Source organism: Syzygium oleosum, unplaced genomic scaffold, assembly GCF_021117445.2.
Source record: "Syzygium oleosum isolate NSW1041296 unplaced genomic scaffold, Sole_v2.1 Sole_v2.09, whole genome shotgun sequence".
NCBI lineage: Eukaryota > Viridiplantae > Streptophyta > Magnoliopsida > Myrtales > Myrtaceae > Syzygium > Syzygium oleosum.
In genome coordinates this window covers 11260842-11286199 of record NW_026607493.1, presented here as the reverse complement: position 1 = coordinate 11286199, position 25358 = coordinate 11260842, and the positions used below count along the sequence as shown (strand labels likewise).

Here is a 25358-nt window from a genome sequence, read left to right as displayed (position 1 = left end):
GGACCATGCCCAGCTCCTTTCCTTTTCGTTTCGACCCGAAAATCATCAGGACTCGTCTCGTGGATAGAAGGGAGCTGAGCATGCTGTGTCCTGTCATACTCGAATTTTCTCTTTGTGATTTGTGCTTTTTTCTCTGTCGTGTAAACGGTGGTGTTTGATATTTACCCGCTAGGATATTAGAGGAAATGTGTGTACTATGTGGTTAAGGTCTAATTGGAATATATGAAGAACTTCTATGTCGTATTCTGTCACATTTTTTACTCACTCGATGAAGTCCGGTGTGCGCTCAATTCTCATATCTTTTTATTGATCAAACACGTTTTATCTTACTCATATCGAATCTCTTTGTGTTCCGGTTCGACTTCTTCTCAATAGTCATACGTATGCAGTTGTTGGAGAGTTTTCGGTTAGAGACCAAACAATAACAATCAAATAATTTGGAAGTATAGTACTAGTGGAATTCTCGAAAGCGATTGCCATGTTTTTGTTTTGTTTGATTTTCGATTTATCTTGCAATTAATCCCCGACGGATGTCCGTTGTGGAGATAATAAAGGGAACATAACTCATCCAAAAAAGAAAAAAAATTGTACCCAAGTAAATATAATCAATAATTAGCATTGCAATCATATGTAAATGGTCGTAACCGATTACACTTAAGAGTGCCCATTCATTGGCTATTTAGTTAGCCAATCCACGATTCTCATTCATTTTAGAAATTACTATTCTTTCATTTATTCGTTTTTATTTTATTTTTATATTATCTTCTCGGTATAAACCCCTTGCAGTAATTATTAAGTAGGGCAGCGCGACCTCGCTAATGAAGATCTTAATGAATGATTATCTTTTTGGGGAATGAGAAGTTACGCAATCATGATTGCTGTTACAATGGACGACTCAAGGCCGAAGACAATGCAACTATTCATGCTGGTGCAGAAAACAATGTGGTTTTTCACGCAGCAAAAGGAAAAGAGAAAAATCTCAAAAAAACTTTGAATTTGGCATTATGTATTTGTCATGTGATATTCGCTGGTAATTGGGTCATCAACACCGTCAAGATTCAAGCATACTTTTCAAAATATTGATTTGCATATTACGTAAAAAAATTAGAGTTAAAGTTCTAAACTTGTCACGAGATGCTACTTGACAGAACCTTTAGTATTAATGATGCGCGAAGATGGGCATGAGCCACAATGAAAATAATTGCCGCTCTTTAACTGTACGTATCTTGAAGCTAGGGTATGAGCCATCACGTTGATAGATGAGGGATTGTCATTGATTTTTGTACCTGTCACGTCGATCGGCGATACGTCATACAATGATCATCGGAAGATTTAGGTTTCAGATTGATATAGCCGGTATGTCAAGCGGCACAGCAAAGGCAATGTTAATAGGTGAAGTCGAAATGATGGTGGACCGGATAGGTTTTCTCATGTCATGGAACTTTAATTTCTCAAGATAAGTTGTTTCATAAACTATGTCCCCACCTCCAAATGTTTCCAAAGGTTTTTGCAGCATTGGTTTAGAAGAACAACGACCTATGTTACGTACTAATAACCGGACTAGGAAAATTGCAAATTACCCCACATCTTTTGGAACTATGATTAGCTAGGGAAATTATCTAATAAGTTCTAAACATAGTATACGGATACCAATTCAGTCCTAAATTTTCCTTTTGTCAATTTAATCTTGAACCTTTGCGTGAAATTCTAATGTAGTTATTCCGATTAATTTTTATCGGAAATCGCTGAATTGACATCCGTACAATAGGTTAGACATTAATCAAGTAATTTTCTCATGATTAGCGTAGTCTACCTCAAGTCTAGAATGAGACAATGGGTGATTTGATATTGTATTTCCAAGAGAAAAAGGAAAGGTTCGATTAAGAACTAATGATGGAACGTGGCGCACATGCATGTGGATACACTAATGGCGAAACCTTATCTCCCGGAATCAAGAACCATCGTTGTCCAACTGCATGACACCATCGCATAAACACCCAAGTAATCTATCAAAACAGCAATCTTAGAACGCCTAAAATGATCTCGGAGGGAGTGAAATCTTTGATCACGTCCCGCTTCTCAAACCTTGAAAATTGCTTCTTCGGACTGGAGATCCAATGCGTAAGACTCTCTCTCATCGTCGTGTTCCGCCGTCATCATTATTACCAAGAGTCCTCGTAATCTCTCTCTCTCTTTCTCTCTCAAAAGATTATCATCATCGTAATCTTGTAACTCCCGGAGACACCTGCGATGATGCGTGATGAATGAAGGCATCGATTCGTGCATGGCCCGACGGCGCGCGCGATCACCAAGAACATTTTAATGAGATTCATTCATGACAGACAACACGAATGCATGTTTGCGTCTCGTGGGCTACTCCTTCAACGTATGTGTATTTATGCACGCCCACTTCCTCACAATTCGGATCTATTTAATGAGCCGATTACGTGAAGGTGATTAGATAGGTGGTGCATTCATCGAAGATTTCTTCATGGTTGGCCATGGCAAGGTCACTCAAGTCCTGGTGCAATTATGAAGCAGCGGCTAAAGAAGAAGACGACCCTTTCTTCTTCCCTACCCTCCTCTCACCCGATTTCAGGTACTATATTAGCTCCTGGTTTTGCTTTGCTGTTCGATCTATTCTCAAGTTCTTTTGCTTTATGAAGTGTGCAATCGCCGAAAGATTTGATCCTTGGTTCCTATGCTATGCAGTGGAAACGGATGTACTGCACTGGATTGGAACTGTTATTTGCCATTTGATCATCAAGAGAGCCTTTGGGAAGCTCCTCCTCTGATCACAGGCTTCCCACTGGATCCTTTGTGCCCTCAAGTTCTTGATTTTGAGCACAACCCTCCCGATGCTATTCAAGGTAGTAATGACGATGAAACACTGGTTATTTTGATCTATTCTTCATTCTTTTTATGTGATTTTGTGTTCCTTAACTGTTGATGTTGCATAAGGTGTTGATTCTCAAAATTATTCTGCAAATGGGACGGTGATCTTCGAGGAGATGGGTGCACAGAACGTGCCCACGAAACGTGTTCTGTTACTCCATAACAGTGGCCAAGAAAACGGGCACAGTGAAGTGTGTGGTGGTGACAAGAGACGCGCGGAAGACAAGAGTGATAGCCACGGCAATAGCAGAATGCTGTCGAGGGAGCAAATATCGCAATACTTTTACATGCCGATAACCCGAGCGGCGAAGGAGCTCAACATCGGGTTGACCCTCTTGAAGAAACGGTGTCGAGAGTTAGGCATCCGGCGGTGGCCCCACCGGAAGTTGACGAGCCTCCGCACTCTCATCAAGAATGTCCAGGTTTTTATTTTTATTCGTTTCCCATTGTTTTTTTTAGGCTGTTGTATTCAGAGAGATTCAGTGGCGTTCAAGTGAAGTGAACATACATAAGTGGTAGCAAGTACCTTGCATCTATTTGAGGAATTCTAGCGTAAAGATCGGTTTCCTAAGTGGACACGGATCAGTTCCGCTTCAAGTTGATTGTATTTAATTGAATTAAGAGAGTCATGTAAATGCACTACGCATTCAGAAAACAAATCATGCATGGAATTAGAATTCACACAAGATGAAACCTACCTGTTTAGACATGAAAAGACGAAGCCAACTTCGACCAAAAGGAACTCAACCTAAAAACACACCAGGAGAAAGCCGCTTTTTCAGGTGTCCCGATGTTTTATTTCGTGAGATCGCTTTGGATGCGCAGGGAATGGGAGGAGAATCGGAGAACGAGCAGCAGCTCAGGAAGGTGGTGAATTTGCTTGAGCTAGAGAAGAAGCTAATGGAGGAATTCCCTGATATACAGCTAGAGGATAAGACAAAGAGGCTGAGACAAGCCTGTTTCAAAGCAAACTACAAGAAGAGGAAGCTGGTTGGGCTGATGGACTCAGGAAGCGCTTCTTCTAAAAGCAGCCCAACTGCGGAATACGAGGGCACGGGCACGAGCACGGGTACTGCAGATGAAGAGGACGTGAGATCTCTCTTGTTTGATGACTCTCCTTCATGTAGTAGTACTATATGATTGTCCTAAATCTGAGAAAAGACCCTGTTTGATCCGGTATTTTACTGTACCAACATGTCGGGGGAAAAGAATTGTGCTGTCCACCTCAGTCTGCCAACAATGATACAACGGTTGCTGTCATAAACAATCATATGCAGGATTAGCAATCACCAGGACCGGAACTTATAGTATGCTCCGCAACCATTTCTAGGCCTTAGAAAACCCACATAGAAGTATCCCAGAAGAGATATCAAGGTGTCAATATGATTTGCTTATAGCAGAATTTTGAGAAAAACAAAGCGGGATAATCCGTAATGCGATATGATGGAACTCCTCTAAAGTAAAATGGCCCGCTACCAGGGGTTCTTATTCTGGAACTTTCGAGCTCCTACATACTCGTAAAACCTGAGTACACGGTATCTATGACAACATGAAATTCTCGAGAAAATTAAACAAAACCGCTCCGAGTTCCCAACAAACCAAAAGTTCCGGATAAATCGACATAAAACTCAACCAGCTGTATCAGTTTGGTTTACCTCCAATGATTATAGTATAGAGAGAAAATTTAAGCGCTTCAAATCTGCTATCTTAAGCAGCAACTGGTTGCTTGTGGACAAATGCGATGCCCTTCTCGATGCTGGCCTTCAGTTCGGGCTTAAGTGCTTCCAAGGCCTTCTGCTCAAACTCCGTCAGCCCCTGGAGGTCAGAGGAAATCAGTGCTTCAACCCCGTTCTTCCCGAGCTTAACCCTGGATGCGAAAAATGGAAGGTCGGTGAGATCCGACTGAACAAAGGCGCACTCGTAGACATCTCCATCTCCATCCAAAGCGCGCAGGGAAGACTCCACGAATCGAGCGGCAGCATATGCCATGGAAAGTGTGGCTGACCCTGCGCCAGCCTTCGCCTCCACCACTTCAGTCCCGGCATTCTGGATCCTAACGGTCAGCTTCTCCACTTCTTCATCTGTGAAGCTAACCGAAGGCTTTGTCTTCGAGAGCAAGGGCAAAATGGTGATTCCGGCGTGTCCACCCACAACCGGGACATCCACATCAATGAGTTTCAGGTTCTTCTTCTGAGCGACAAAAGTATTTGCACGAACGACATCGAGTGTAGTGACGCCAAATAGCTTTTTCGGGTCATAAACACCCTTCTGCTTGAGAACTTCTGCTGCAATCGGCACAGTTGAGTTAACCGGGTTGCTGATGATGTGGATGAAGGCATCAGGGCAGTTATCTGCCACAGCCTCAACAAGGGTCTTCACTATGTTGGCATTTATGTTGAACAGGTCATCACGGGTCATACCCGGTTTTCTTGGAACACCAGCTGGAATGACTACTACCTTAGCGCCTTTTAGGGACTCGGCCAGTTCAGAGGCTCCGGTGAAATCCAGAACCTGAGAAGGAGTATTGCAGTGGCTAAGATCAGCTGCAACTCCCTTTACATTAGCTATATCGTAAAGGTGAAGGGCTGAAACTAAGGGGGACATCTTGATTAGAAGTGCCAGAGGTTGACCGATCCCACCAGCTGCACCAAGAACCGTCACTTTGTAAGATGCTTGTGGTTGGAGTTCATATTGGAAATTCTGGTTTTGTTTCTGGGCTTTCAGTGCAAAAGATTGTCTCAGAGCTGAAGTTGTTTCCCTGCCCATGAAGGATGAGTCTGCTTCGCAGCTCGCGGATTTTGCTGCCTTCAGGCCGCTAAAACTTGTGAAAGTATTCTGTGAGCTGATTTTCACTTCAAAAGGTTTTGATTGAGGAAAGGGACCAGTTTTGTTGCCAAAAGAGACTGTCGATCCAATTGACATGGAAGCAGCTGATGATGCGGCCATCTTGCACTCTGCCAAAGATTACATGTCATTGCACATTCCATTGACACGAAACAAGCATAGAAGAAGATATGCTACCACTAGGCGCAATCAATCAGTCTAAGAAAGCCCTAAAAGCTTCAGGTAATATATATATTGGCAAAAGAAGTGGCAATATATTGCACCAAGGAATACTGAATAGGTAATCTACTCCTCTAGAGGCCGCAAATGAGTCAGCCTACTATGGAAAGATAGTAGTATAGTATCAGTCATACTCAGTTTCTGATCTAGACTAGGCTGTGTCCATCAAAAGCTAAAAGGATAACCAATTAAGAATCACAGAAGCACAATAGCTCTACCACTATGTAACAAGTAAGCGCTTGAACATTCAGAGATGAAGTGTGATTGTATCGTTGTCTTGGGTAATATGAGGGCTCTCAAGAAGAAGTTATATTGCAAAAAGTTCTCAGAACATTCAGAGATGAAGTACGAGATATAATTGTTAACAGAATTGCAAAAAAGGGAAGATAGATAAAACTTACCCAACAATTGTGGTCACAGTCAACATGAAGGAGGATATACAGACAATGATAAAATTTTGTGTTCTCTTAACACCAGCAAATCTCAAGGTAGAGGAAGATATAAAACGACTCAAATTAGTTGAAGTGAAATCTCCTATAGATCAGTGAACAACTTAGTTTAAGTAGAAATCTTCTAGGGTAATTGCAGCCACGGAATTCTAAAGTTCGTATATGAGATGCGCACACATATCTTATAAAAGATAAATACTGTATAGTTCTTGAAAAATTATTTTTAAAAGTTAGGTAAAAAGAAAGGCAGTCAAACTATATCAAAGGCATATCAAATCCCAATGAAAAATGCTTTCCAACAAATCCAAACATTTCAAGTTCCCGTTTTGCAGTATGAAAGTTCCAGAGGTTCACAAATATAATCAGCATCGAATTATTATCTAAGAAAGCATGACCGATGATATACAAATCCCAAAAGACCAGTCCTTGGATGAAGGCACCAAATATTGTAAGCTTCATATCTGTTGACATATTTCTGACGACAGACCAACCTGGGCAGCACTTACTGATATTTCCTCTTTTAAGAATTAAAACAAGTTAAAGCCTGAAAGTTCAAGTCATGATGAAATACGTAGAATCTGCCGCAAAAAGACTCAAATATCCAGAAAGGATTGATGGGAGTTAAGCGAATGGTTGAAAAGCAATTTCGATAGCAAAAGGCCATGCATTGCAAAAAAACCGGCTACACCTAACCAACAAACACAAATAGGTGGAAAGAGAAGTTTCCTGTTCTTCACTTTTACAGCTTCCTTTTCCACCCAAAGAAAAGAGAGAACCATATAACCCAGATTGGATGTGTTTGCAGTCGCAGCAAAACAGGATCGGCGTTTACTCAATACCACTTAACAAAACAAGTTCAGCAGACGAGCTGAATACCCAAATTCCAAGAAAAGCACGACGAGCGTTCACTCATGACAACCTTACATGCACCTATCAAGAAGACAGGACCAATAACGAAAACCCCACGAAACACAGCAATGCAGCAGAATCCTATTCAGCCTTTCGTTTTCACGGCAGCGAAAGCTAATTCAATCCCATAAAAATGAAGAACACTTCAAGCTCAAGCCAACAAAACACGGGTCCAAACTGGCGAAATCAGATCTGCAAGAACAAAAAGCTCGTCGATCCGGACGCGCCAGACACCCTCATCAATCACCACCCAACAAAAAAGAACATCAAGATCGCCAGAATCACTATCCAAATCGACAGAACCAAGATGGCACCCTGGTAAAACCAACCCAGCAGCGACAAAGCGCACACGAATCCGAAATCTTGGTCACGCGCGCGCAATTCAGGGCCAGACGAAATGAACCTCAAAACAGGGCAGAGGAGCGAGAAATTATACCAAGAACAGCAAGAAAAGACCAAAAGCTTCGATCTTTCACCCGACCCAGAAACGAAAATGGGCTCTATTGACAGAAAACGGAGAGAAGAGGGGACGGATTAATAAGAAAGACTCACTCGGCTGTTTCTTGGCGCTTTGGTCGGTGGTGTCGTTAGTTTTCTCCGCCGGAGCGCCTCGAGAAAATCAAGACTGCCTTCGACAACCACCCCAGAAGAAAATAAAAGCCTATAACAACAAATGGTATCCGGGCGAGTGTATGTATATATATATATATAGGTACACGAGCCGCCTCTGTAGGCTCTTTCCGCCTTTCGTATGCCGGATTGGTGCGTATTCTACTGTATTATACACCGTCGCTGTGCTGAGAATCAGAATCAGAATCTGCCTTTTGTTCCTGTTCTTATATTCCAGCACATCTGAGCCGTTGGTTTTGCCATATTTTTCAACGGCTATATTTTGATCATGGCTTGTAATTTCTCTTCCTTCAGTTGTCACAGGGTCTTGTGTTTTGATTCGATGGCGGTGTTTCTCAAAATTGCGTTAGAAATCCGACTGGGGTCCAATGCAGTGCGTGGTGTGTATGCGTACAAATTAACTTTGAAATAAAAGAGTACACAATCAAGGCATAAAAGAGTCGTCCATTGGCCAAGGATAAAGAACTTTAAGATTCGCCACCGAAGAATTGGATAAATAATCAAAGGACTTTTAAGGTTTACCACAGATGTGAAATGTGAATGAAGAACCAAAAAAAATCACTCGCTTGAGAGTAATTTTCTAATGTATTATCAACTCAAAACTCTGCAGGCTTACAATTGTGACTAGTAAACTTAATTAGGAAAGATTAAACTAGGAAATCTTAAATTTGGAAAGACTTAACTAGGAAGCATCAAATTAGGAAATATCAAACTAGATAACACTAGTCAAATTAAAAAAAAAAATCTACTCAAAATAGAAATGGTTAATACCACAAAAAAACTCCATAATATGCCTACCGTAACACAAATACCTCGAATTTTGTTTTTATGTCACTAAAAATCCTAAACTTGTCCATTGTGACAAAAACACTCCCGAACTTACCCCGAACTTATACAAGTATGACAAATATATCCCATATGGTATTGAAATAAATGGTATATATTCCACACATTTATAAGTTTGGGTTTTTCGTGACACCAAAAAAGTCGGGACTATTTGTGTCACAGTGAGTAAGTTTAGGATTTTTGGTGACACAAAAAAAGTGTTAGGTATTTGTGTCACAGTGGATATAATTTGTGATTTTTTGTGGTATTTGGGCAATAGAAAACCAACTTGAAATAGGAAATATTTGACTCCGCTAAATGAATCTTTATTTTTTGACCAAAAAAAAATGAGTCTTTATTTTCCAACTTGTACAAACTTCATCTAAAATGCCGTCTCCTCATCGAACCTTGATGCTCCCGCATCGCAAAGTGACTTAGTTGAACCGGATAAAGTAGGATCGAATTGGCCAAACTCTAGAAAATTCGATAAAAAATATTCAAATTGTTATCGTACCAATGCTTCAACTGAACCCATCGATCTGATCAGACTTTCAAAAAGCTTTGTTTTGCCATCGGTCAACACCCACATCGTAGACGCGGCGAGAATCTGGTCTCCCCTGATGCACTAGACATCGCGGTTCCTTACTTAATCTAGGCACAAAAAAGTGCACGATGTAGGACAACATTAACATCGGAAAGAAGAACTAGACTTTTACAAAAAGAAAATAGTTTGCCTATTGTTTCAAGCATTTCCTTGAGTTGAAATTAAAAAAAGGTCGAGCGTGCTCAAGATGACCTAAGTTTGATCGTACCCTTATGCTTAAAATAGCCAAATTTATCGACCACGTTTGCCTCTTGAGGATAGTCTAGGGTTTATGCAAAAGCGTGCACGACATCTCATGCTCATGCTATGAAATGTCTTTTGTCCCAATGCACTATGACATCAGCTATCGTTCATTATCATATCAAATTGCAATTGCGTCATTGACTTGGTCCCCCCAAACCTCATTCTTCTCAGTTGATAGCGGTGGGAATCGTCAACTTTATTATAGTTTTAGGGTGCGTTTATTTCAATAAAAGTATTTTCCGAAAATCCGTTTTCCGGACTTTTCAGCTTTCATGTGTTTTAAAGCACGAACCACCGCCAGCACTCCGAGCTGTTGGTATGTTCCAACCCTCGGACTTTTCGCCTTTGAAAAGGACCAATTCTAGTGCCTCTTTCCTAGCATTAGAGGAATTTACAGACGCTCACCATCAGTTTCGGCACATGCCAAAAATTCCAAATCCTATAGATGTTGATGTGTCCAAAAAGGCCATGCGAGCAGCAATAGGTAATCCTTTTCGGCCATGAAAAAAGAGAGCAAGGCGAATAGCACCAAAGTGGAGATGCGTATATCCTTGCTCTTCACCGAAAATGATTAGTCAATCGAAAACACTTTCCGGTCAAGGAAAATTTATGTATAAAATCAAGAAAGTGAATTCCCTAATCTAAGATGGTAAAAACACTTTCCGGAATTTCTTCCCTTTACTTTTTTAAATATTTTATTCTTTTCTTTTTTTCTTTTATTCTTTTTCTTTTTTATTTTTAAAATAAAAATTCGATTTTTTTTTTGCCTGAGATAAAATCATGGATTGAAATCATTTTCCAAATGAGATCCAAATACCAGAAAATGTTTTCGATAACATATCACCAAACAAAGGAAAACTAACTATTTTCCTGAAAAATGATTTTCCGAAAAACATTTTCCAAAAACGTTACATTTTCCGTGAAATAAACGCACTGAGAATATGATTGAATAAAGAAAGACCAAAGGGAACGAAAAGTATCCAAGGTCTCCAAATTTGATAATCTAACTTGGGCTTGGGCCGACGCTGACCCACCCGATGAACCCGAACCGGCCCATTTCGGCAAGTTCTTTCAAGCCCTTAACTTTTCTTTATGGATCCTAGATTGATGTCAATGGCCCATGCTCATCACAACTTCGGGTGGATGGATCCGCGGGTCGGAGCACTTGACTCCAAATCATCGCGAGTCTTTTCTTGTTCTTTTGGCTATATTTTCCTGCATTTCTCGTTACAATAAACATCCTCTAACCCTACCTCTGATTGATAAGACACAATTTAGGAGCGATCACTTAGTAGGTGATACCCGTATTTGTAACTTATCAAGCAAGTGACGTGATTTGAGGAAATCTTCTTTGGATCCCGATAGGGATAAAGAAAAACGTGACTACACCCTTTTTATTTTAGCATTTCCTACTGCTATCCCAGAATCAATCAGAGTAAATAAATATACTTTATGTCAGAAAATCTGGATCCCACAAAACATCAGAAACACAAGTAGCTGAATGTCAACTCTGCCAACTTTATTAAGATTTTTCTGTACAAGTAGTGCAAAATCACCGTTAAGCCCGGTCTGATCGCGTCGAAGCTTTTATTGGACAGGTAAAAAACAAAAAACAGTTGAATGAAAACTAAAACGACGGATGACTCCTGTTGGCCCTTTAAGCGGCTTCTTGTAGCAGTGGATTACTTAGGAATAGGTTGGGTCAATGAAGAATTGAGCCTGATCATGAAAAACAATCTGGTGTCAAAAATTTCTTGCAGGGGTCACACATCATGCTCTGATCTGAACTTCATTGACAGTGTTGCACCAAGAATAGTCACCTCTCGAGGGTCCGAACTGCGTTGAATACTCAGGCAGTGAGGAACTCAATGGTAGCAAATATTCATGGACTGATCTGACTGAATTGTCCTGTTGATATAGGGACTCGAAACGCAGTCCGGCTTCGACCACCCCGTCTTGCATGAAGCCTGCATTGCTTGCATAGAGGTCTACTCCGCCATTGGGAACGGTCCAGTCACTTGGTGCCGCCATCTCGACCCTTCTCTTTTCCTTCATCGTGGCAAGCCTCGTCTTCGCTTGTTCGAGTCTATCGCCCACAGCGCTCAGGAGCGACCTCAATTGAGGCTCTGAGAGATCTTTGAGGAACTCGTCCGAGACCAGATACTTGGCCTCCAAGTTGGCCTTGCGGACCTCGGCCAGCTCTACATCAATCTTTTTTTTCCAGCTTGTGAAGAACTCGCGCAGTCCCGTGGCGTGCTTGGCACGGCGATCTTGGGCCTCACTTCGATAGCGGCAGACGATGCGCTCCACCTCCTTACTGTTCGGCGGCCAGATCTCTGGCTCGACCAGACCATCACCGGACAACCCCATTGGGTAGACAATAACACACGTGTCGACCCCGCAAAGGATTTTGAATTCCTCGGCCTTCTTTAGCAGTCCCTTCTTTCTTTTCTCAAAGGTGATTCTGCGAGATCTTGAATTGGACATGAGTTCCAGTTTCAGTTTAGCGCGACCCATGTTGATTATTCGAGTGTTTGAATCCGACCAAGCCGAAATGTCCTTTTCCTTGTCTGCAACGGAGAGAGAGAGAGAGAGAGAGAGAGAGAGAGAGAACTATATTCAGTTGCAGGAGAGGAAGTTTGTCCATCGAATGATCTTGTCCAAACAAACAAGGATAAAAATCAGACATTCAACAGTCTCCGCCCAACTACACTCCCTTTCCTCCGTCATCTTATTCCATCAAATCTAACGAATCTTGAACAATCGCCATCAAAGTAAAGCAAAAACCTAACGGGAAGCATATTAGGCCAATAGATATCGAACATACACCTCTCGCTGAATCATCGCTTGGCCTCCGAGTAATTCAAAATCTCAAAGGGTTTTCAAGACAGAAGCAAGATCAATACTACATCCACAGATTTACCGATGAAGATCGAAAGTCATCTACTCAGACATGTAACGCGAGAATGCAGGACCCAGATCAGACCGATAGTAATCCCACGAGCAATCATCATACTCGAAGTCTCAAGCTAAAACCCATGAAAATCTAAGCGAAGATGCGTCGATGGAGAGCGAGTCTCACCTGGCTCGGCCTGCGAAAGAGAGAGAGAGAGAGAGAGATGGACGTTGGAACAGCTACTCAAAACTTCTGTCTCTATCTCCGATGTTGGTATGATCGGTCGAAGATTATGTCCCTGTGGGTATCGTATTTCAACGTAGAATGTTTCCTGTTTTGAAACCCTAATGTTACCGTTAAGATTTTTACACTATGTATACATACAAAATATCTGCATAGTAATAAAAGTAAATGGAGTTAAATCGAATAATTGCTTAATAATTCCCTGTCGATTAAGCCGTGGATAAATACGCTGGCTACAGGACTTATTTCTTCTTCTTTTTTTTAGCAAATTTTTTCTTGCGTATCTTGTAATTGAAGATTTTCACCTAGAAGCTGCATATATTGAGGTACTTTGACTGTAAATTGATTATGAATTTCGAACATCATAGATAAGCAAACGTCAGTTGTAAATTCGTTTTGGTAGGTAATAAAAAGGCGAGATTATTAATGTTCTGTATTAAATATTGCTGAACACTGACTATCGGTCATCAACGCTACTGGAAGCTCCCTAGATTATTGTGAACGATTTACTCGTGAATTAGGGCCCTTCATATTTTACAATCACGAGCCATTTATGAACTCATTGACAGATTCAAATCCAATTAATTAGCAAGAAAATTGTCCAAAAAAAATCTTAAACCTACTGTATGACTGTCAATTTAGTCCTTAACTTTTCAATTTGGCCAATATAATCTTAAACATTTTCACGATTTTCCAATGTAGTCCTTAATCGCTGACGTGTACCCCGGGCATCTTACGTGGCACGGTTGATGATTTGATGCGTCTGATAGCACTTAAAACAACTTTGTTTTGAGAAATCTTCTAATTTTTTTTTCTTTGTTTCCTTCATCTTCCCCGATTCCAATTGGCGGGGTTACTCATTGATCATTGCTGGGGCCTCGGTGACCCTGCCGGCCGAAAATCTGGGAAGATAAAGGAAAAAAAGAAAATAAAAGACTAAAAAATAAAAAAATTTATGTCAAAACGCCGGCCATTTCAACGGAAGATGACCAGCTCCGATGGACTGTCTAGACTATATTCGAAAACTGTCAAAAGATTTGGTTCACCATTAATTTTTCTCTTTTAACTAAAATTTATTACCTTCATACGAAGCAAAGAGCCTTGAAGCTCAAACTTTCACGCGGTACTTTCTTCAATTCGGCAAGCAACTGAAGCCAGACGCATTGGATTGAAATCGGAATCTCCACAAATCCCTCACTGCCGTCGTCGCTGCCTCCGCATCCCTCCACCTCATGTGCAGCTACGGCGGCCACGTCATCCCCTGGCCCCACTCCAAGTCCCTCTTCTACCATGGCGGCGAGACACACAACGTCACTAACGACTGCTCCTCCGCCACCTTCGCCGCCACCCTCCACAATCAAAATTGGCCGAATGAACTGAATTTGCACAAATGTAAAAGGTTTGGAACTGAATTGATAAAAATGCAATAAGTTTCAGACTTTTTAGACAATTTTCTTAATTAACAAGAATAACGATATTCATCCCACCGCTACATCAAGCATCAATGGTATGCCAATGCGGTATGTTAATATTCATCCAAGCAACCTATGAGCCATCACTCACAGGATGATACCCGTAATTGTAACTCATCAATCAAGTGACGCGATTAGAGGAAATTTCCTTGGATCCCGATTAGGGATTAAAAAAAAAAAACATGATTACACCCTTTTTAATTTGGCATTTCCTATTGCCATCCCAAAATCACTAAAAGAGTTTTTCAAAGTGGCTTTTGCCGTGGATGCATTGTGATCTTTTTTTATTTATAATTTTAAACAAATCAAAAGTTCATAATGTTTGAACGTCCACATACAAATTAATGTTAATTTTTATCATAATCTTTTAAATTCCGAATAGTATTTTAGATTGAGCCATAACACACACAGAGATATATATATCAACAAGTGTCCGCGCACTAGTTAGAAAGCCTGGCCAAACACCTGTCAAAATCGAAAACGTGCATCTTGGGAGGAAGCTACCCGCACCGGACCGGAAAATGTGCAGCCATGGATTTTTCTTAACCTTTTGTAGGTGCAGACATCGTGAATATTGGGGAGAGCTGTACTAACAAGTCAGTCATCTCGGCGAAGAAACAAGCATTGACCTCGTCATGCACGCAACACATACATGGTAGGTGAACTCACCATCCCCGTTTCACAGGGACGATATCAGGACGTTCTAGAGATGTTCGAAAACCCTGAAACATCCTCTTGTTAGTCAAACAAGTTTCTCCATCGTTTTGCAGTCAGGTCAAGCGAAATCCATGACTAACACACGTCCTTCTTGTGCCCTGCTGCGTCCTGACTGCTCTCATGTATGTAGAGAGAGAGAGAGAGAGAGAGAGAGAGAGAGAGAGAGAGAGAGAGAGAGAGAGAGAGAGAGAGAGTTTCTCGAATTACCAGGGCGATGTTTTTGTGGGTTAATTGCTACAAGAAGTAGATGCAGTCGGTTTGAATAACCTTACAGTTAGTTCATCAACAAAATCTATGAGACGTTCATTTCCGGGGTTTCTTGTCAGAATCTTGTGCACCGGATCATATAAAACCCCCCCTCCTCGAACTTTCTGAATCAAGCACGGAACAGACAGAGCTTCATTAAAATACCTGAATTCTTGAAAAATCTGTTTCGAATATGAGGTTTGTTTTGGTACTAACGACAGTGATACTGACCATCCTTGGGGTATCACTTAAGGGATGCGATTCCAAGGTTGTGCAGTTCATTTTCGGGGACTCTCTTTCAGACAATGGCAACAACAACCGGCTGTCGAGAAGCCTTGCCAAGGCCAACTTGCCGTGGTACGGCATCGATTTCGGCAATGGACTCCCTAATGGGAGGTTCAGCAATGGCCGCACTGTTGCAGATATTATTGGTAAGAGAAGAGAAAACACTGGTCCTTTTAACTTCCTTAAACTAAATTTAATCAGGCTCTCTTGGCTGTGCTTGGTTCAATTCATAAGCTCTTGATGTAAATTTGTGATCTTGCCGCAGGCGACGAAATGGGTCTTCCGAGGCCACCTCCGTTTCTCGATCCGTCTCTAACGGAGGACATGATTTTGGAAAATGGAGTGAACTATGCCTCAGGAGGTGGAGGGATCTTGAATGAAACAGGGACGTACTTTGTAAGTACCCGACCGCTATTAAGACATATTTCCTAGATATTTTCTCGAAAACTTTGGACTATAATCACATAACTTCTTGCAGATTCAAAGGTTTGCTCTGGACAAGCAAATCGAGCTCTTCCAAGGAACACAGCAACTGATCAGGAAAAAGATCGGCCTGAATGCAGCTCAGAAGTTCTTCCAAGAATCCCGGTATGTTGTCGCCTTAGGAAGCAATGACTTCATCAACAATTACCTGATGCCAGTTTACAGTGATTCGTGGAAATACAACGACGAGTCTTTCGTCGATTATTTGACCAAGACTCTCCAGGGACAACTTCAGGTGATAATCTTCATACTGAAATCCAGTTAACGAGATACATGACTGCCCTGCATTTCACAGTTGATGAGATTGTTGACTTGGAAGTGTGCACATTTCATAGTTATTGCACAGCTTAGGGGCAAGGCAGCTAATGGTGTTCGGGTTGGGGCCGATGGGTTGCATTCCGCTCCAAAGGGTGTTAAGTTCATCGGGGGGCTGTCAAGATAGGGCAAACAAATTGGCACTCAGCTTCAATCGAGCCACAAGCCAGATGCTGGAGAAATTGTCAGGCAAACTTGCCAATGCCAGCTATAGATTCGGCGATGCTTATGATGTTGTCAATGATGTAATAAGCAACCCATATAAATATGGTCAGTTTTGCTCTACCATTTATCTACAAAATTTGGCCAGTCTATTCTCATTTTACCCGTCTGCAAAATATTGAGTGTTGCTCTTTCTAATCTGTGTAGGATTCAACAACTCGGACTCGCCTTGCTGTTCTTTCGGAAGTATCAGGCCTGCTCTCACGTGTGTTCCTGCATCAACACTGTGTCAAGACAGGAGCAAGTATGTCTTCTGGGATGAGTACCACCCCACCGATAGCGCTAACCAAATTATTGCTAAAGAACTTATCAAAAAGTTTGGATTTAAGCCCGTGAACGGCAGCGATGCTCCTTCCAGTGCACCAGCCATTGCACCGGCCATTACACCGGCCATTGCACCGGTCATTGCACCATCGCCTCAAGGTTAAGTCCTTGTTCAGTTGCAGAGAGGCCTCCACTTACACTTGTTCCATTCTTCAGTAAGTGGAGATACCGGTCGAGATCATGTTGAATAACAGTACACTTTTGGTACAAGTGTGTTTGTTTCTTTCAAAGTGTCGCTTGAGAACCTGTTATAAAGTGCTTGCAAATCACTCTCTTCTTCATGGGATTTTCTTTCCCGGTTTTGAATCTCCCTCACTACTGCTCCATTCTGCTGCAATAGGCTTTATCTCTTAGCAGACACAGATTATACACCGGATTCTGCCATTGCTTCCATTTCCAACATGGCAGAAGTTTTATATATTGCCTTTTCAGTTTCTAGTTAGTTAATTGATAAGTTCCACCGTGGCACGTGATAAGGAGGTTCATACTAATAGGCTTAATTGCTAAGTGAGAGTAATGTGTGCTTAGCTATTATGCTACTCTGATTAGCATTTCATTAGCTTGTTGATTGATAGTCAATTCTGTAGTGGCCCGTTATGAGGAGCATTCCTGACCTTACTCGTTTCACTTGCTGCTGAAAGCAATCTGTGCTACTGACCATCTAGAGACAAGCTGAAAGAAGAAAAAACAGGATGAAATTATGTAAAACACTGTCATTGAGTGGCCATAAAAGTTATTAGAAAAAAAAAATAGAAACATTGTCATTGAGTGGTTTTATGCACCTTAGAATCCACTGTCTGCCTCCCTGATATCCAAATTCCACCCCAGATAGCTCAGAAATTTTCAAAAGCTTTCTGGTTTGTTTACCTAACATTTTTACTTTAGGCTTCAAAGACAAAACCGATCATTTCGTGACCTTTGCAAAGCGCTTTCATGGTTTTGACGAGACACAGCTGTGTCTTGTGCAAGAAGGGTCGTTAGATACATGGACGGGTCAATGTATGCAGAGAAAAGCAAAACATTCCAGGTTGCACGAGTCATCTACCCACATAGAAACCTGCATTTCCCTTTTGCTGGTTTAACGCTGTGAGTGAACACCAATCCATCCATTCAATTTATTCCCTATTTTTTATATAGAGAAGGTAGTTAGGCCAAACCTATCAATATGATCAATTATGGTTTCTCCAATTCAGGAGTACCTTGTGGAGAAAAACACACGACTGAGAAAATAGCTACAAAGAACATCTTTATACAAGCAAACCCATTGACATTAACGAACCTGTCATTAGTCCTGCGACATCAAGACTGGAAAATTTCTCGACATACCTTCTCCTACTTCTACACAATATCTCAACAACAGAAATCCAACGCCACCCCTTAGAGCTAAAATAAATTTCTACAGCAACATAGAAAGAGAGAGAGAGAGAGAGAATAAGGAACATGGTTATGTTTGCCCTGAGATATACGACAATGTGTCTATATATCCGAGAACTACATCCAAACCTACAAGCTAAGACATCTTGACTCAACAGTCGATGCATCCTCTCCCAAGTTGGGGCTTTGGCGTGTGGCGATTATTGGCCCCCGATCCCGGATAATCGTTGACCTCAATCTCCATCCTTCCACGGATACTTTCTAGACCCAGAACTCCTCCCCGTACTGGCCTCTGAGGATTGTTAAAGGGACCAAGAAATTTGCATCAGTTAATGTTAAAGACAAGTCCTGGAACAATGAAAGATTTCAGGGTCATCAAGTTAAAATTTCTCCTACCGAGATGGAATTGCTTGCAACTTGATGAACTCGAGCCTCCTGCACTAGGCTTCCGGTTCCTACGCACGCAAAGTGCAAACTTTGCATGAGAAAAGAAAGGAAAGAGGATGGTAGAGAGGAAAAAACAGAGAAAAAGGGATCAAGCTAGTAAGGCTTGCAATATTACTTGTAACCGGTACAGCGTAAGTCGAACAGATGATCCGAGAAAGCCCGAGCAAAACGACGAGCAGTCGAAGAAGAGTGCCTGCCCTGAAACTCTTCATCTCCAAGAATCTGTGAATGCCGTGCTCACTCATTGGAACTCAAAGCAAGCACTAAATTTATAGTTTGACATGGCAGAATTCTCTAGATGGCCGGCGATCTTCGCGGTAATGATCATGACCCTCAAGTCAAAAAGGCGGTAGGAGAGCGTTCGTGGAGGGCTCACCCCGAAATATGTCTTCTGCAGATCTTTTCACACCCTATATCTTCTCATGTGAAAAGCCACTAACGATGTTGGTGGGGGAGATCATGGAATTCCATTTCCACAAATCAAGTTGGCAAGGGAAAAGTTGGAGCACGCTGATGAAAGTGGAAGATGACAGAAGATGGTAAGTGTCATAATGTGGAATTTGGAGCTCCAGCACTACCCACTTGAGCCATTGTTTAGAGGGGAAATCAAGCACTGAACCATTAAGGTAATACATTTTATAGAGTTTCTTAAGTGTTAAATTAGTTACCATTAATGCAAGAAACTTGCCGGAGGCAGCGAAGAGACTTACAAAAACCGCGGGAACAAAACATGGGGACTAAACGGAGAAGGTGGATGATATTGGAAGATGCATAAAAATTGTTAAGACCAACTGTCACTCTGTTTCAACAGAGAACAGAAATGACGATATTGCTGATTCAATCAAGAAGAAAAGAGATGAAGTCAACAAAGACAAAGTCAACAAAGATGGAGTCAACAAGAAAATCTCCAGAACCTCCAGCATCACGTGTCCAACTCCTCTTCCACTGCAAAACCGTTACTCTGCTTTGTGCATTTAACTGAATGAACAACCAACTGTATTTTGTTTCTGTTAGTCTGTTAGTTTGTTAGTTTCTGTTAGTCTGTTAGTTTGTTAGTTTCTTTAGATGAGCTGTTGAATGGTTTCTCTGTATCAGTATAAATAAGAGAACAGAAGAGATGTATGGTTGACTTGCTGTATAATGAAAATCTTCTTCGTATTCAGAGAGATGTAGTCCAAAAGCTCTGTTTCTTCTCTCTGTTTCTTTTCGTATTGTTCCCACTTTTCTTTCTGCTCATAAGCTTTCACATGGTATCAGAGCCACATCAATGGCAGCCAGAACGCAGAAATATCCTTTCCCAATTCATGTAAACATCTCCAACTTCGTCACGATCAAGCTAGCTGACGACAATTTTCTTCTTTGGCAAGCACAGTTTCACAGATTCTTGCGAAGCCAAGAACTATTTGGTTTCATTAGTGGTGAAATTCCATCACCTACTCAAACGTTACAGATTGAAGTTGAAGGTAATGAAGCTGAAGCTGTGAATCCCGATTATACAGATTGGATAAGAACAGATCAACTTGTATCATCATGGATCAGTGGAGCTGTATCAGAGAATATTCTGAGTTTGATCATTGGTTTGGAAACTTCATATGAGGTATGGCAAACTCTACTTAATCGATTTACACAGAAGTCTGTAGCAAGAGAATTTGAACTACGAGGAAAACTACAAGCCTGTCAAAAACGGGATCGAACATTATCTGTGTATCTCAGAGAATACAAATCAATTTGTGATCAGCTAAATGCTATTGGAAAGCCTGTAGATGAGATAACGAAGATGTTTGGTGTTCTTGAGGGATTAGGATCTGAATATGAGAGTTTCAGAACCACCATGTATTGCTTAAAACCTCAGCCAGAATATGATGAAGTAATATCACAGTTAGAAAGATTCGAAACAAGATTACAGAGCTATTCCTCAAGTCAGTATAATCCTCATCTGGCCTACTATGGACAAAGAAAGTCTGAAGTTCAGCAGAAGGTGGAGTCTGACAGAGAACTTGCTCAGCAAAACTTTGGTTTTGGAGGTCAAAGAGGTAGTAATCGTGGAGGACGTAGTTATGGCAGAGGACGTCCATTTAACAGTAGAAATCATAGTTATGGATATCCTGGAAGAAATCAGAGTTACAGACCAAGTAGCTTGAATCAGAATCAGGAGAATCAACATTTTAAGCAATTTAATAACTTTCCTAGTTCTGGTCAAGGATTTCGTTCATATGCTGGTTCTTCACAAAGGTATCAAGATACCAAATCATATCCCTCTCCAAGTTTAACATCTAACAAACATTTGCAGGATGAGAAGATGTGTGATACTATTCGGTTGGAATGTCAAATTTGTAAACGTCCAGGACATGATGCACTTCATTGCTGGTATCGATTTGACAACTCATATCAGGCTGAGGAGATACCAACAGCCTTAGCAGCAATGCACATTGAAGATTCTAAAGGTAGTGAGTGGTATCCAGACACTGGTGCAACTGCTCACATCACTGCAGATTCGGGTATTCTTCATAACTCATCTAAGTACAATGGGACTGATACAGTTATGATAGGGAATGGCTCATGTCTACCTATTACATATATTGGTGATGCTGTGTTACATACTGAAATTAATTCATTGCCTCTAAATGATGTGCTGATTGTTCCTGAAATCAAAAAGAATCTTCTTTCAGTATCAAGACTAACAGATGATTATCCCTGTTCATTTGTTTTTGATAAAAATGGGGTTTATATAAAGGACAATCGCACCAACACAACAGTGATGCTCGGAAAGAAAATTAGAGGACTTTACCAAGTGGATCCACAAATCACAGAGGCTTTCTTCACTCAAAGACATACAGCTGTAGGAGAAGATGTGTGGCACCAGCGATTAGCTCATACCAACTTTAAAACATTGAAGCATCTGCAGACTCAGCAATTGATTCACTGTACTACAAGAACTCAAACTATATGTAGAAGCTGTCAAGTTGCCAAGAGTACTGCATTACCATTTCCTTTATCCGATTCTGTGTCTACTGTTCCTTTAGAGAAGATTCATTGTGATATTTGGGGTCCATCACCAGTCAAGTCTTTTCAGAATTTCAGATACTATGTCCTCTTTGTGGACAATTTTTCCCGTTATAGTTGGCTTTATCCAATGAAATTGAAGTCAGACTTCTATGACATCTTTGTCATGTTTCAGAAGCAAGTAGAGAATCATTTTGATCGTCGAATCAAAGCCTTTCAATGTGATGGTGGAGGAGAATTCACTAGCAACAAATTTCAGCTCCTTTTACAGAATTGTGGCATCAAACAATATATTTCTTGTCCTTATACACCAGAACAGAATGGGATCTCTGAAAGAAAACATCGCCATGTGGTTGAACTGGGCTTAGCTATGCTCTATCATGCTAGAATTCCATTAAAATACTGGGTTGATGCATTCATGACAGCTAACTACATTATCAATATACTTCCTACATCAAAGTTACAACTGCACTCACCCTATAGTATGCTTTATCAACAAAAGCCCAGATATGAACATCTACGAGTCTTTGGCTGTGCATGTTACCCTTGTCTCAGACCATATGCACAACATAAATTTGATCCACGATCACTCACATGTGTATTTCTGGGGTATAGTCAACGTCATAAAGGATATCGATGTCTTGTGCCTGCTGATGGTCGTATTTACATTAGTCGACATGTATTGTTCGATGAAAGTTTCTTTCCTTTCACTAGGAAACTAACAACAGAGTACAATCAGTATACTACTCTGTATCGACAATGGGCAGAAGAAGTTCACCTTCTGGATTATCCAAGTGCAGCACAGGTGCCATATCACTCATATGGACATCTAGGACATTTACAAGATAGTGGCCTGTTGGAAGTTGGTCTCTTGAATACATCTCAACCTGTTGAAATACCATCATATTCATCTCATTTACCTTTGCATTCTGCCTCAGTCCCTGATGAACAAGCAGTTCTTTCTCACACAGTTGATACACAAGATGAAATTCCTATCGATCATACTGAGCAAAATCCTCCACCAGTTTCACAAGGTACACTTTCTACTCATTCTATGCAAACTCGACTAAAATCTGGCATTGTAAAGCCAAATCCCAGATATGCTTGTCTGGCTGAATACAAAGTTCCTCTTGAACCACGATCGGTTAAATCAGCATTAGCTGATGAAGGCTGGCATAAAGCAATGCAGGATGAAATGGATGCTCTGCGTGAAAATCAGACATGGATCTTAGTTCCTCGAATTAACCAAATGAATGTCATAGGATGCAAATGGGTGTTTAAAACTAAGCTAGCATCTGATGGAAGTCTTGATAGATTGAAGGCTCGATTAGTGGCTAAGGGGTTTCACCAAGAAGAGGGAGTTGACTTTACAGAAACATTTAGCCCTGTTGTCAAACATGCTACCATCCGTATAGTGCTCTCTGTGGCCATGATGAAGCACTGGCCAATACATCAACTCGATGTTAAAAATGCTTTCTTACATGGCACACTAAATGAAACAGTTTATATGGAGCAGCCACCTGGTTTTATACACCCTCAGCAATCTCAATTTGTATGTCTTCTCAAGAAGTCCTTATATGGCCTTCGTCAAGCGCCACGAGCTTGGTTTGACAAGTTTAGCAATTTTCTTCTTGAAGCCGGTTTCTTCTGTAGCACTACTGATCCCTCCCTCTTTGTGTTTCATGATGGTCCAGAAACAATGCTTTTGTTGCTCTATGTAGATGATATTATATTGACTGGCAGCTCAGATCAGCTACTTCATAAACTGATTCAGTCATTCAGTCTTCAATTTCACATGAAAAATCTCGGGCAACTCCATTACTTTCTAGGAATTGAAGCCAAACGCACCAATTCTGATCTCTTCCTATGTCAAACTAAGTATGCTCTTGATCTTCTGTCCAAAGCTAACATGACAGAATGTAAACCTGTTTCCACTCCTCTTCCACTGAGATCAGTCATCATGACAAATGATACCTGCCTCCTTGCCAATCCACTTGAATATAGAAGTCTTGTTGGTGGTCTTCAGTATCTCACCATCACTCGTCCTGATCTTGCTTATGCCACAAATCTTTTATGTCAAAAGATGCAGCAGCCAACAGTTGCCGATTTTTACAAGCTGAAACGGGTTCTTCGCTATGTTAAAGGAACCATTCATCTTGGTATTTTTCTCCGTTCTCACAGCACAATGACATTATATGGATTCTCCGATGCTGATTGGGCTGGTTGTGTTGATACCAGACGCTCAACTACTGGCTTTTGTGCCTATCTTGGTTCTAATCTCATTTCATGGGCAGCTAAGAAACAGCCTACTGTGTCTCGGTCCTCCACAGAAGCTGAATATCGAGCACTTGCATCTACTACTGCTGATCTTACTTGGATTAGTTTTGTTCTACGTGATATTGGTTTCTGTCTCTCCTCTCCTACACTTTTGTTTTGTGATAATCAGTCTACCATTGCTCTTACTGCCAATCCTATTCTGCATGCTCGCACCAAACACATTGAAGTTGACTTTCATTTTGTTCGAGAGAAAGTTTCCTCTGGATCTCTCAGTGTGCGCTATGTTCCTAGTACTCGTCAACTTGCTGATATTTTTACTAAACCTTTGTCACGCCTGGCTCATGTTAATATCAGAACCAAATTGGGTATAGGTTTTCGACCCCTTCCCAATTTGCGGGGGGATGTTAAGACCAACTGTCACTCTGTTTCAACAGAGAACAGAAATGACGATATTGCTGATTCAATCAAGAAGAAAAGAGATGAAGTCAACAAAGACAAAGTCAACAAAGATGGAGTCAACAAGAAAATCTCCAGAACCTCCAAGATCACGTGTCCAACTCCTCTTCCACTGCAAAACCGTTACTCTGCTTTGTGCATTTAACTGAATGAACAACCAACTGTATTTTGTTTCTGTTAGTCTGTTAGTTTGTTAGTTTCTGTTAGTCTGTTAGTTTGTTAGTTTCTTTAGATGAGCTGTTGAATGGTTTCTCTGTATCAGTATAAATAAGAGAACAGAAGAGATGTATGGTTGACTTGCTGTATAATGAAAATCTTCTTCGTATTCAGAGAGATGTAGTCCAAAAGCTCTGTTTCTTCTCTCTGTTTCTTTTCGTATTGTTCCCACTTTTCTTTCTGCTCATAAGCTTTCACAAAAATATTACAGAAATCTAGGAAAAGACAGGACGATTTCTGGGAAATTTCCCAAAAATCTGTTCTGTTCCCAAAAAAAATGAATTTTCCTTAGCGTTGATAGATATCTTAAAAATTTCCATATAAAGGCTTGAAGTTCACTCGTTTTCTCAAATAAGCGTCCTAAGTGGATTGGGCGGGTAGAGCAACATATATCCGATCGGTTGTTCAGAGCACACCGATTTATCCTATGCAATCTAGTCGTTTGCCTTGGAGCACTGGTGACAGACTTGATGCCTCTATAAGAAAATTCTGGTGGGGTATGCCAATCGAGAAAAATAGATATTTTACACCTAAATGTTGGGATTCTCTTTGTAGAAACAAGAAGAGTGGAGGAATGGGTTTTCGACAAAATAGGGACTTCAACAATGCTTTGCTTTTGAAGCTCGGTTGGGGAATGATCTAAGATAGAAGCAAGTTATGGGTTCAAGTCCTTGAAGGGAAATATCTGCAGACCTCAAATTTCTGGAATCACGAGGTCAAGGCATCAGCCTCTCCTTTGTGGAAGGCAATCATAGATACCAGAG

The 25358-nt window shown here is 41.0% G+C and overlaps 5 protein-coding genes across 6 annotated transcripts; 2 read left to right on the top strand and 3 right to left on the bottom strand.

The window, feature by feature from the left end:
- The first annotated feature begins 2049 nt into the window (after window positions 1-2049).
- Window positions 2050-4124, top strand: LOC115693728 (uncharacterized). Its single transcript, XM_056314655.1, has 4 exons — window positions 2050-2599; window positions 2713-2873; window positions 2962-3317; window positions 3721-4124. The coding sequence occupies exons 1-4, from the start codon at window positions 2502-2504 to the stop codon at window positions 4033-4035; spliced, it is 930 nt and encodes a 309-aa protein (XP_056170630.1). The 5' UTR covers window positions 2050-2501; the 3' UTR covers window positions 4036-4124.
- A 226-nt stretch (window positions 4125-4350) lies between these two features.
- LOC115693712 (malate dehydrogenase, chloroplastic) lies at window positions 4351-8021 on the bottom strand. 2 transcript variants are annotated; one of them, XM_030620774.2, is made up of 2 exons: window positions 7869-8021; window positions 4351-5849 (listed from the first exon to the last, which is right to left on the bottom strand). In XM_030620774.2, the coding sequence occupies exon 2, from the start codon at window positions 5839-5841 to the stop codon at window positions 4603-4605; it is 1239 nt and encodes a 412-aa protein (XP_030476634.2). In that variant the 5' UTR covers window positions 5842-5849; window positions 7869-8021; the 3' UTR covers window positions 4351-4602. The 2 variants fall into 2 exon arrangements, with proteins under 2 accessions (XP_030476634.2, XP_030476641.2); XM_030620781.2 differs by having other exon boundaries at window positions 7753-7977.
- Window positions 8022-11116: 3095 nt separating this feature from the next.
- Window positions 11117-12180, bottom strand: LOC115691903 (agamous-like MADS-box protein AGL82). The gene has a single exon (XM_030618648.2). The coding sequence runs from the start codon at window positions 12133-12135 to the stop codon at window positions 11389-11391; it is 747 nt and encodes a 248-aa protein (XP_030474508.1). The 5' UTR covers window positions 12136-12180; the 3' UTR covers window positions 11117-11388.
- Window positions 12181-15218: 3038 nt separating this feature from the next.
- On the top strand, window positions 15219-17275 carry LOC115693231 (GDSL esterase/lipase At1g74460-like). The gene is made up of 5 exons (XM_030620214.2): window positions 15219-15623; window positions 15743-15873; window positions 15956-16195; window positions 16296-16545; window positions 16645-17275. Exons 1-5 carry the CDS (start codon window positions 15386-15388, stop codon window positions 16923-16925), a joined length of 1140 nt encoding a protein of 379 aa, XP_030476074.1. The 5' UTR covers window positions 15219-15385; the 3' UTR covers window positions 16926-17275.
- A 792-nt stretch (window positions 17276-18067) lies between these two features.
- On the bottom strand, window positions 18068-19151 carry LOC115693241 (uncharacterized). Its single transcript, XM_030620222.2, has 3 exons — window positions 18758-19151; window positions 18592-18650; window positions 18068-18487 (listed from the first exon to the last, which is right to left on the bottom strand). The coding sequence occupies exons 1-3, from the start codon at window positions 18885-18887 to the stop codon at window positions 18347-18349; spliced, it is 330 nt and encodes a 109-aa protein (XP_030476082.1). The 5' UTR covers window positions 18888-19151; the 3' UTR covers window positions 18068-18346.
- Window positions 19152-25358: the final 6207 nt, after the last annotated feature.